At 41.8% G+C, this 13,223-nt stretch overlaps 1 protein-coding gene across 1 annotated transcript; it reads right to left on the bottom strand.

Moving 5' to 3' along the window:
* Positions 1–5,924: 5,924 nt before the first annotated feature.
* Positions 5,925–8,455, bottom strand: gdf3 (growth differentiation factor 3). The gene is made up of 2 exons (XM_041868897.2): positions 7,949–8,455; positions 5,925–6,907 (listed from the first exon to the last, which is right to left on the bottom strand). The coding sequence occupies exons 1-2, from the start codon at positions 8,223–8,225 to the stop codon at positions 6,045–6,047; spliced, it is 1,140 nt and encodes a 379-aa protein (XP_041724831.2). The 5' UTR covers positions 8,226–8,455; the 3' UTR covers positions 5,925–6,044.
* Positions 8,456–13,223: the final 4,768 nt, after the last annotated feature.

Genomic DNA, 13,223 nt, shown 5'->3' with positions numbered 1-13,223 from the left:
ACACGATAGTTTGAAATGCAATGTTCCTGAAAAACACAACACGATAGTTTGAAATGCAATGTTCCTGAAAACACAACACGATAGTTTGAAATGCAATGTTCCTGAAAACAACACGATAGTTTGAAATGCAATATTCCTGAAAACACAACACGATAGTTTGAAATGCAATATTCCTGAAAAACACAACACGATAGTTTGAAATGCAATGTTCCTGAAAAACACAACACGATAGTTTGAAATGCAATGTTCCTGAAAAACACAACACGATAGTTTGAAATGCAATGTTCCTGAAAACACAACACGATAGTTTGAAATGCAATGTTCCTGAAAACAACACGATAATTTGAAATGCAATGTTCCTGAAAACAACACGATAGTTTGAAATGCAATGTTCCTGAAAACAACACGATAGTTTGAAATGCAATGTTCCTGAAAACAACACAACACGATAGTTTGAAATGCAATGTTCCTGAAAACAACACAACACGATAGTTTGAAATGCAATGTTCCTGAAAAACACAACACGATAGTTTGAAATGCAATGTTCCTGAAAACAACACAACACGATAGTTTGAAATGCAATGTTCCTGGAAACAACACAATAATTTGTATGAAATTGACAAATATAACAGAGAAGACAGTACATTAGAAAATGGAACTGATTGTCTTATTCCCACTCTTGTATGTGTTTTATTTATTGACTGTGTACACGTCCTTTTTGTTTTGGACCTCTGTGAGCTATGGAGTTCTAATGATTGAATCAGTGCGTTGTCAATGAGACTTTACCAAAGTGTGTTGTGGCTCACTTGGAAAGTATTTGTTTTTAATGTCCTTTTATGAGTATCTTTATCTATCTGTATCTCATGAAGAGACATAAGAAACCGTCACTTTTATTGTTTTTTGCCTCATAACGAAAGATTAGGGTTCACCTTTGTAGTGTTTGACTGTTCACATGAGAAGTACTGGCAGCTTTTAGAGGTAGATTTTAAATACCTGTCTCATTACAAAACTTCAATGGTTCAATTAGATTTTAACTGACAACCTTTTTGTGAGTAGTTTGGCTGCATCTGGCTGTAGCATAATGTGGTTTGAATGATTCCTCCACATGTAAAATAGTCTTCTTCGGGGGAAGCTTGGGTAGAATTCTGTGTGTATTCTTTTACCAACATTCCATCTGTAGTCTGATTGTTCCATGAAGCAGTGATTGTACGAATGCAGTACATTTTACATTACACAAACAGGTCGATGTTGATTTAACCATGTGCCATTAATGTTAATTATCACACAGGGAGTTCCCATGTACATAATTGCTTGGTATAGAGATATCATGCTTCTGAATAATGTTTCTGCTTACTAAGTGACTGTCTATTGCTTTCATGTTTGACCCTGAACACTCTTGAGGAAATATTACTTAAATATTACAGTTACTCCTTAAGATAAGAATATGACACTTTCAGGAAACATGATAAATAACATTATTACTGATACAGATAAATAACATTATTACTGATACAGATAAATAACATTATTACTGATACAGATAAATAACATTATTACTGATACACTCGGGCTCCCGAGTGGCGCAGCGGTCTAAGGCACTGCATCTCAGTGCTTGAGGCGTCACTACAGACCCCCCTGGTTCGATTCCAGGCTGTATCACAACACGGCCGTCCCATGGGGCGGCGCACAATTGGCCCAGCGTCGTCCGTCGTTGGCCGGTGTAGGCCGTCACTGTAAAGAAGAATTGGTTCTTAACTGACTTGTCTAGTTAAATAAAGGTTAAATAAAAAATAAATTGGGATCTTTCCAGATGTCATGACATTTTTTGATAGAATAGTTTTAATATTTTATTAGAGTCCTAATAAGGACTTACTTTTTTATCAATGAAAGAGGAACCTTTATTGGCCTGCAACCTAAAACTAAGGCTCTGTATGTCTTGTGTAGTACAGTACCTTTAAAAACATTGAACGTGTGAATAGAATCACTTACTGCCGTGCCAGAAACCTAATGAGGAATCCAGGATGTATGTTTTTTAAGTTGAGCTAATACTGCTTTTAAGCATAGTGACAAATTAGAAAAATAATTGTAGGTTGCAAATGTCACCTTTATTTTTGAATCAAATTGTATTTTCTCTGTATTGGCTTACTACTGTGTAGTTTGATGAGACACTACTGCGTCGTTTTATTCAGATTTTAATCATTTATCGGACGCTGGAGAGACTTACAGTAGTGAGTGCATCCATTTATCATATTTTTTTTTTTTTTTTACTGGTCCCCCATGGGAATCGAACCCACAACCATGGCGTTGTGGGCACTATGCCCAGATATAATCTATTCCTCTTTATTGAACTTGTTTTGCACTGTCACTATTGTGTGCTCTCTGCGTGATTAAATAATTATCTGAGAGAATTAAACTCATATTAAATAATGTCTCAGTCTAAGAAGTAACATTGAACATGTTTCACCTTGAGTTGTAAAGGTTTGTCCATTGTTTTACCTCTGCTTAACTACTTAAAAGGTGTGTGATATTGTGTTGGCAGTAAACTTGTAACTTGTGAAAGCCAAGTAAAGTATTATAAATGAATAAGATGTAATAAATATTTTAATATCTCTTTAAATCCATTTTTGCCTCCTAGGTTTTTCTGTATTGATGACATAGAACCAGTTTGGAGTGCAGACTAGATGATTTCTTCTTTCTGACTCAAAAGCGTTCTTTCTTTTGACCATATCACCATTTCATTATTTGCTTGTTTATTGTAAGGTGGAAGGACAGGAGTTGAGAACAAAGATCTAACATCTGAAGGAAGGCAAGCCCCTGCTCCACCACCAGGAGGTGTACCGGCACAAGGAGTGATTGAGGAGGGGTGACCCGGTAGCAGGTCTACAGGCAGCCATTGGGGGTGTGACAGGCAGAGATGTCAAGCAGGGAACCATTGAATCACACCCGTCGCTATGGGCGGGCCATAGGGGGCCGCGCCCGCCCCCCACTTGAGGGAATGTATTATTAAATATACGTACTGTAGGCTAATAATAATTGTGCCCTGCCCTCCCATGCATTTCATATGACCCCCTTAAGACGGAGGTCTGGCGACGGGTCTGCATTGAATTATCTGTATACAACCAGTTGGAGTGCAGACTAGATAGTTGCTTTCTTTGGACCATATCAACATTTCATCATTTGCTCCTTTAGTGTAAGTAACTGCTGGCTGACAGTAGTCTGTGTAAGTTTGTTGTGTTGCATTCTGCCACCTGGTGGATATTTGGGTAATTACGTTTACTATGGGTCAGTGAATACAGAAAAACCTGCAACAAACTCCCCTCAAAACATACAGTGAAATATATGTTTCAGTGACAAATATAACAGATAATACAATTGTTTTTGAACGATCCAAATCACATACAGTATGTAATAAACGTATAATATGATAATGAAGGGCAATTGCAACCCAAGTATGGTAACATGTAGATAATAATAATATGCCATTTAGCAGACGCTTTTATCCAAAGCGACTTACATTCATGTGCGCATACATTTTTTACGTATGGGGTGGTCCCGGGGATCGAACCCACTACCCTGGCGTTACAAGCGCCGTGCTCTACCAATTGAGCTACATATTGTTTAGTGTGTAGGTGGCAGGTCTATGGCATCAACCTCATTCAGCTGATAGGTGCCAGTTTGGGAACTGTTTGAATCCCAGAGTTGCCATCAGACATTGGTATCCCAGCACAGGAGTAGCCACAAGGATCCGACTCTCGTTCATTTCTCTCGAGTCGGGAACGGTGCTGTGCTGGAATGTGGACAGCCGGTGCCTGGCAAGGTATATGGCTAGGAAAATGTCGTTGTACTCCTAATCATCCTGAAATGATGAAAGGTGAATCGAGAAGATTGAAATACTGCTCGTTTTTAATTAAACCGTCATTTTTGTCAGCATGCTAGGCTAGCTAATGCTAAAGCAACCCATTGGATTCAACAACAATTCCGGTAGCTACTCACCCCAACGCTAGGCGTCGCATTTTCATGGAATACAATGGGCTGCTATAGCATTAGCTAGCCTAGCATGCTGGCGAAAACGGACTACACTTTCCACACATACAAAATAGGGTGTTGAGGGCCGTAGGTCATCAAGGTTGTTTGACGTTGATGAACCAACAATCTAGCTCTTGTATCAAACTTGGTCACACATTACTGTTTTGTCAAAGCTATTCGCTGCTCTGGCACCCCAATGGTAGAACAAGCTCCCTCACGACGCCAGGACAGCGGAGACCACCTTCTGGAGACACTTGAAACCCCACCTCTTTAAGGAATACCTGGAATAGTATAAAGTGATCCTTCTCCCCCCCCCCCCCCAAAAAAAATAAAAAAAGTGGTTGTCCCAATTTGTAAGTCGCTCTGAATAAGAGCGTCTGCTAAATGATGTAAATGTCTGTCGGCTTTCTCCATTCAATGACAGCAGAGCTGGAGGTGACCGTCCTGTGCTAATATGTTGATGACCACCTGATTGTACTGTGTGTGCATGCATCGTTGACGGTGATGTCCTTAGCAGGGGAAGATTTGGCTGGAGTTGAGCTTTACACTGGTATTGATGCGATGGGTTTTGTTTCCAATATTCCAACTGCCGATTGCTTTGGGTGTTGCTGTGACTGAAACGTTGTGTGTATTTTTGATGATCACCACAAGAGTAGCAGTCTGGTTCTCCCCTCTGTCTGTATTTCCTCCCTGTTGACAATGTTTAGCTCTGACAGCCATGTCTTGCTTTGGAACTGACATGGGGGAGTGCATCACTGCACATGCTGTCAGGGCTCTGGATCAATGCACTGCTTATTTACATTTTAGTCATTTTAGCAGACGCTCTTATCCAGAGCGACTTACAGTTAATGAGTGCATACATTATTTTTTTCATACTGGCCCCCCGTGGGAATCAAACCCACAACCCTGGCGTTGCAAACGCCATGCTCTACCAACTGAGCTACATCCCTGCCGGCCATTCCCTCCCCTACCCTGGACGACGCTGGGCCAATTGTGCGCCGCCCCATGGGTGCTTATGGCATCCAGGTAGTGCCCTCTCAGGGTTTCAGGTTTGGAGCACCTCACAGAAACACTGAGACGTCTGTTTCTGCTCGTCTCATCTTTTTAGGCAAAATATCCTGCAGTTGCAGTCCCATGGGTTCTCATCCAAGTTGAAATATGACAGCCGAAGGCTACTTTCCAGTGCCCTTGGACTAAAGTGGGAGAGTGTTGCGGTTCAGTTTCAGAACCCTTAGATGTGTTGAACCCACAAAAGCAGAATCATTGATCGAGGAGACCAAATTGTCACTGAAGTCAATCTCCCTGATGTGAGTACAGAGACTGAAAGCATGCTTCCTGATTTTCAAGATAAGATTTCCATTCAGCCTAAAATCCAAAATGCTAGATAGAGTAAAGAGCCACATTTTAAAACATTTTTACTGCAGTGTTACAGAGAGGACAGGGATTGCTTTCAGTATGCACAGTGGCCAGAGGATGGCAGTGTAATTCAAAATCTGTGACAGAGGGATAACTTGACTTACTCTACAAATGTGGGATCTTAATTTGAGCAATCTTGCTACAGCAGGAAAATAATCATGCAGCAACAAGACATTTTAATTATAATTAATGGAAAAATAATTGTAGGGGTTGATACATTTTTCGTTAGCAAATCAAGTCTTACATTTTAAAGTGGAAATTACAAACTTTAGAAGCCTTTTTAAACCTTGACTACACTGCAAGTTTGCATTTCCTGCTAAAATTCTCAGCAAATAAGGGTGTCAAATTAAGATCCTACATCTGTATATGATAGAGGTAGGGCTCTTCTATAAAGTCAATTTAAAATCGGAACTTTCGGTTTAAGGTGTTTCCTGTGCAAACTGAGAAGAGACCATCTGTCTGAATAATCACAAGAGACTCAATGAATATAAGGGTTTTATTATGTGTCAAAAATCAAAATAAAAGCCATGCACAAAAAAAGGACAATTGAAACTTTTCTAAAATCCACTCTACCAACCAATCCTTTTCACACTAAATGTATTTCATCTGCAGCCACACTCATCCACCACCATGTCCTGGTAGTGACGTAGGACTACGTTGTCGTTGTTGTCGTAGTAGAGCATTGAGACAGGTGACAGGCGGATGGGTACGCAGCAGGGCTGGGGTGTGCCGCGGGGGTCCAGGGAGTGCACCAGTGTCTGCAGGATGGCGTGGTTGGTGCCGTTCAGGCTCTCGCTCAGTGGGAACGGGCACTCTCCGTGGCAGTAGTTGGCCAGGTAGCCCTGCGGAGCGATGATCCAGTCCTGCCAGCCCACATCCTTGAAGTCGATGTAGAGACGGCGGGGCTTACACACGTTGCTGGGAGTCACTGGGAGGTAGACGGCGCTCCTCTTCTGCCGAGAGCGGCACTGGAGCGGGTTCAGGGATACAGCCACCAGTGAGGCATGGAAATCTGGGAGGGATACGGTCGGCCCAAACGGGACGGCGTTCGCCAGGTTCTGGGCCATGAAGATGTCCGTGGTCAGGGTGTGGGCAGGGTGTGGCTGCAGCTCCAGCACCAGGCCGAAGTTATGACCCGGTTTACGCCAGTTCTCTGCCAGCGCCGTGAGGTCCAGGGTGAGGGATCCGGGCTCTGGCTCCAGCTGCACCGACTGGGACAGCACCAGCCTGCGGTTGGCCTCGTGGCTCGCTCCCCTCAGGGTCGCACGCAGCACCTTGTACAGGGATACGCTGAGCGCCTGTGGGCCCAGGACGAACCTTGGTGTGCGGAACATGTCCCACTGGAACTTGATTTCCAGCTGCGCCAGAGAGAGCTGCTCCACAGGCTGCAGGACGGACATGTTGAAGAACAGATGTTTCTCCACACAGCCGTGGCAGCTGCCGCTCCAGCCTGACACCAGTCTACCTGAAGAGGACAGACAAAATAAAAGACATATTAAGTTCACACTCTAGAAGTAGGACCTACGTTTCATTTTACAACTTAATTTGCATTGTGAGTCAGTAGCCTATAGGCAATAAACAGACCAAATGTTCTGACTTTGTCCACCTCGTTTCTCTTTCATTGGTCAATTTTGGCCCAAAAACAGGAAGTGAATGAACTCCAGATGCAATTGTTTTGAAAAATAAAATAAAAAAATGGTACAGTATCTCTTAAATATCAAAAAAATAAAAAATAAATGGATTGTGTATGCATGCCTATGTAGCTCAATAATTACTCTTAAACTGTAATTCTGATAATATTTTAAAACCAGATATTCTTCCGTCATCCACTGATCGTAAAGGGGCAATCTGCATTTCCAACAATAACAAAGTGCATACCCGCCACCTTTTAGGTAAACAGCTGAGGGATGTGGCTTTGGAAATGTAGCCTAACCACTCAAATTCATACAGACCTACGGATGCAATGAAGGCCCATCCATGATATCAAAATGATAGCCTGAAAACATGGTTAAAAACTACAGTGGTTTACAACAGAAACATTTTGGCAAACAGAGTAAGACTAGCTTATGTTTTGGTGGAGTACAACCGTTTAACTAAACTCATGGGCTTTATTTATAAGTTATATTCTTCAAGAATCAATGAGACCCATGGGGCGGCGCACAATTGGCACAGCGTCGTCCAGGGTAGGGGAGGGAATGGCCGGCAGGGATGTAGCTCAGTTGGTAGAGCATGGCGTTTGCAACGCCAGGGTTGTGGGTTAGAATCCCAGGGGGGCCAGTATGAAAAAATAAAATAATGTATGCACTCACTAACTGTAAGTCGCTCTGGATAAGAGCGTCTGCTAAATGACTAAAATGTAAAATGTAAAATGAGTAGCCTTAATATCGTTCATTTAAAAGTTTTTTTTAAATGGAAGTAGTAATCGCAGATTGACCCTTTTAACCACACAGAATGAAGTCCTATGGGGGAGATGCATGATGGAAGGAGAGCCAGAAATAAAGCTCACCTTGGTCCTGCACAAATCGAACAATGTTCCCGCGAACTCCATACTCGGATACCATGCACGGGTCGCTTTCGTGGGTGTCGTTGTCCCGGGTGCTGGTACTTTTGAACATCCTCCACAACACGGAGGGAACGCGGCGGTGTGCTGACGGCTTCGGCCGAGCGGAGAGGCCCAACGAATTTAAAAACAAGCGCTCCTGAGTCTTCAAATCTTCTCCATTTCCTAAAGCAGACGCACTAATGGATAAAATAGCAAAGGCTAAAATAACCAAAGTCTCCATTCTTTGCGTTTGACCTGGACCTAGGCTTTACTACAGACGAACTAGCCTACACTACCGCGTGTTATACTTCTCTTTCTCGTTCTGTCCCACATTTGCTTGTGAATTTAAAAGTCCCTGCGTGACGGGTGTGTGATTGATCGTCGGCGCTGATTGATTGGCAGATTAGCGTGCTTCCCGGATGGTTTCTATCGACACCTAGGTGCGAGACTGCATAGACAAGCTATGCTAATGAGGAACTAGCTCAAAGATAAAGAGCATTTCATTAAAATCTACAAAAGTTACCTTCAAGTTAGCCTGCCTCAATTATGCCCGCTTTTCTTGAGTTTCTATCACTATGACAGAGAGTGAAAATAAATGTTTTTCTTCTGCTGTCTCTATCCAAATTAATCTCTGAGGATCTTGACATGAACTGTCTCCAGATGTGATGTTGCATATTTCTAGGGACACTAGGGCTGTTTATTGCCACTGATGGGTGCCTGCTCTTTGGGCTTCTAGGCCAGGTTTCCCAAATTGGGTGCAGGGATCCAATGGCAATCATTCAGATGTGCTATCAATATCAAAATATCACTGGTTCATTGATGATGATTTCCTGCATCAGTTAACAAGACCATGGCAATGGCTGCCTCCTCTGGGCCAGAGACAAACTGGTCGTAGACAAACCACTTTTTATCAACAGTGATGTGAGTTATTTAACTCCCTACAGATTTGTGAAATATTATCAACAGTGAGTGATATGTTATCTCCAGCAGGGCCGTAGCTGTATATGAGTCATTTTTATTAAAAATAAAATAAAATATAAAATATATATTAGGGACTCAGTCTGGGTCTCAAATTACTGTTCAGAGTTAGAATAGTAGAATGCACAAGGTGCAATTTCAAAACTTGGTTGTGCTTCAGCAGTTATACTCTTGATATACGTCACTCACTGACAGTCACTCAATTAGCCCATGTCAGTAAAACATTTTTAGATTGGTAAATGAGTCTAGTTAGTCTAGCCGGCTATCTAAAATTAAGTAGTACTTTAAAGTATTTTTACTTAAAAGTCTTTACACCACTGATACCTACAATACAAAGTGTTTAATACCACTATACAACAATATAACACTGAACACAAATATAAATGCAACATGTAAAGTGTTGGTCCCATGTTTCATGAGCTGAAGTAAAATATCTCCGAAATTTTCCATATGCACAAAAAGCTTATTTCTCTCACATTTTGTGCACAAAATTGAGTGATGAGTGGTGCATGGTGGTACAGTGAGGGAAAAAAGTATTTGATCCCCTGCTGATTTTGTACGTTTGCCCACTGACAAAGAAATGATCAGTCTATAATTTTAATGGTAGGTTTATTTGAACAGTGAGAGACAGAATAACAACAAAAAAATCAAAAGAAACGCATGTAAAAAATGTTATGAATTGATTAGCATTTTAATGAGGGAAATAAGTATTTGACCCCCTCTCAATCAGAAAGATATCTGGCTCCCAGGTGTCTTTTATAAAGGTAACGAGCTGAGATTAGGAGCACACTCTTAAAGGTAGTGCTCCTAATTTCAGCTTGTTACCTGTATAAAAGACACCTGTCTACAGAAGCAATCAATCAATCAGATTCCAAACTCTCCACCATGGCCAAGACCAAAGAGCTCTCCAAGGATGTCAGGGACAAGATTGTAGACCTACACAAGGCTGGAATGGGCTACAAGACCATCGCCAAGCAGCTTGGTGAGAAGGTGACAACAGTTGGTGCGATTATTCACAAATGGAAGAAACACAAAATAACTGTCAATCTCCCTCGGCCTGGGGCTCCATGCAAGATCTCACCTCGTGGAGTTGCAATGATCATGAGAGCGTTGAGGAATCAGCCCAGAACTACACGGGAGCATCTTGTCAATGATCTCAAGGCAGCTGGGACCATAGTCACCAAGAAAACAATTGGTAACACACTACGCCGTGAAGGACTGAAATCCTGCAGCGCCCGCAAGGTCCCCCTGCTCAAGAAAGCACATATACAGGCCCGTCTGAAGTTTGCCAATGAACATCTGAATGATTCAGAGAAGAACTGGGTGAAAGTGTTGTGGTCAGATGAGACCAAAATGGAGCTCTTTGGCATCAACTCAACTCGCCGTGTTTGGAGGAGGAGGAATGCTGCCTATGACCCCAAGAACACCATCCCCAGGTCTGGGAGGAGATCCCTCAGGAGACCATCCGCCACCTCATCAGGAGCATGCCCAGGCGTTGTAGGGAGGTCATACAGGCACGTGGAGGCCACACACACTACCGAGCCTAATTTTGACTTGTTTTAAGGACATTACATCAAAGTTGGATCAGCCTGTAGTGTGGTTTTCCACTTTAATTTTGAGGGTGACTCCAAATCCAGACCTCCATGGGTTGATACATTTGATTTCCATTGATCATTTTTGTGTAATTTTGTTGTCAGCACATTCAACTATGTAAAGAAAAATGTATTTAATAACATTATTTAATTCATTCAGATCTAGGATGTGTTGTTTAAGTGTTCCCTTTATTTTTTTGAGCAGTGTATATACAGTGGGGAGAACAAGTATTTGATACACTGCCGATTTTGCAGGTTTTCCTACTTACAAAGCATGTAGAGGTCTGTAATTTTTATCATAGGTACACTTCAACTGTGAGAGACGGAATCTAAAACTATAATCCAGAAAATCACATTGTATGATTTTTAAGTAATTAATTTGCATTTTATTGCATGACATAAGTATTTGATACATCAGAAAAGCAGAACTTAATATTTGGTACAGAAACCTTTGTTTGCAATTACAGAGATCATACGTTTCCTGTAGGTCTTGACCAGGTTTGCACACACTGCAGCAGGGATTTTGGCCCACTCCTCCATACAGACCTTCTCGAGATCCTTCAGGTTTCGGGGCTGTCGCTGGGCAATACGGACTTTCAGCTCCCTCCAAAGATTTTCTATTGGGTTCAGGTCTGAAGACTGGCTAGGCCACTCCAGGACCTTGAGATGCTTCTTACGGAGCCACTCCTTAGTTGCCCTGGCTGTGTGTTTCGGGTCATTGTCATGCTGGAAGACCCAGCCACGACCCATCTTCAATGCTCTTACTGAGGGAAGGAGGTTGTTGGCCAAGATCTCGCGATACATGGCCCCATCCATCCTCCCCTCAATACGGTGCAGTCGTCCTGTCCCCTTTGCAGAAAAGCATCCCCAAAGAATGATGTTTCCACCTCCATGCTTCACAGTTGGGATGGTGTTCTTGGGGTTGTACTCATCCTTCTTCTTCCTCCAAACACGGCGAGTGGAGTTTAGACCAAAAAGCTCTATTTTTGTCTCATCAGACCACATGACCTTCTCCCATTCCTCCTCTGGATCATCCAGATGGTCATTGGCAAACTTCAGACGGGCCTGGACATGCGCTGGCTTGAGCAGGGGGACCTTGCGTGCGCTGCAGGATTTTAATCCATGACGGCATAGTGTGTAACTAATGATTTTCTTTGAGACTGTGGTCCCAGCTCTCTTCAGGTCATTGACCAGGTCCTGCCGTGTAGTTCTAGGCTGATCCCTCACCTTCCTCATGATCATTGATGCCCCACGAGGTGAGATCTTGCATGGAGCCCCAGACCGAGGGTGATTGACCGTCATCTTGAACTTCTTCCATTTTCTAATAATTGCGCCAACAGTTGTTGCCTTCTCACCAAGCTGCTTGCCTATTGTCCTGTAGCCCATCCCAGCCTTGTGCAGGTCTACAATTTTATCCCTGATGTCCTTATACATCTCTCTGGTCTTGGCCATTGTGGAGAGGTTGGAGTCTGTTTGATTGAGTGTGTGGACAGGTGTCTTTTATACAGGTAACGAGTTCAAACAGGTGCAGTTAATACAGGTAATGAGTGGAGAACAGGAGGACTTCTTAAAGAAAAACTAACAGGTCTGTGAGAGCCGGAATTCTTACTGGTTGGTAGGTGATCAAATACTTATGACATGCAATAAAATGCAAATTAATTACTGAAAAATCATACATTGTGATTTTCTGGATTTTTGTTTTAGATTCACAGTTGAAGTGTACCTATGATAAAAATTACAGACCTCTACATGCTTTGTAAGTAGGAAAACCTGCAAAATCGGCAGTGTATCAAATACTTGTTCTCCCCACTGTATATATATATATATATATATAAACATGGGGGATTGGAAGTGATGCAGACAATTACATTGATGGAAGTTACAATCTATCTGCAATATTAAGCTGATCTACAACAACAAAAAAATATATATAAAAAAGACTTGAAGATGGCTGTCTAGCAATGATCAACAACCAACTTTACAGATCTTGAAGAGTTTTAAAAAGAATAATGTGCAAATATTGTAAATTCCAGGTGTGCAAAGCTTTTAGAGACTTACCCAGAAAGACTCACAGCTGTAATCGCTGCCAAAGGTGATTCTAACATGTATAGACTAAGGGGTGTGAATACTTATGTAAATGTCATATTTATGTATTTTCATTTTCAATAAAAGGTGACATTCTATAATGTCGCCTCATATGAAAATGTTTGATCTAAAATCCAAAATGTTGGAGTAAAGAGCCACATTTTAAAACATGCTTACTGCAGTGAAACAGAGAGGACAGGGTTGATTTCAGTGTGCGCAGTGGCCAGAGGATGGCAATGTAATTCAAAATATGTGACTGAGGGATAACCTGACTTAACAAACGTAGGAATCTTAATTTGAGCCAGTTTGCTACAGCAGGAAAATAATCATGAAGCAACAAGACATTTGAATTATGTGGATTATAATTAATGGACATTTTTTTTGTAGGGGTTGATACATTTTCCGTTAGGGCAAATTCTGACATTTTAAAGTGGAAATTACACACTTTAGAATCCTTTTTAAACCTTGAATACACTACAAAATTCTCAGCAATGAAAGAGTAATCAAATGAAGATCCTACATCTGTATATGACAGAGAAGTAAGTCTCTTCTATGAAGTTAATTTAAAATCTGAACTTTCGGTT

Source organism: Coregonus clupeaformis, chromosome 40 (genome assembly GCF_020615455.1).
Source record: "Coregonus clupeaformis isolate EN_2021a chromosome 40, ASM2061545v1, whole genome shotgun sequence".
Lineage (NCBI taxonomy): Eukaryota > Metazoa > Chordata > Actinopteri > Salmoniformes > Salmonidae > Coregonus > Coregonus clupeaformis.
This window is presented reverse-complemented; position numbering and strand designations above follow the sequence as displayed.

Coding starts and splice junctions, on each gene's coding strand:
- gdf3 (XM_041868897.2), bottom strand. CDS start 8,225: ATGGAGACTTTGGTTATTTTAGCCTTTGCTATTTTATCCATTAGTGCG. Junction 6,908..7,948: donor TCGATTTGTGCAGGACCAAG/GTGAGCTTTATT, acceptor TGTCCTCTTCAG/GTAGACTGGTGTCAGGCTGG.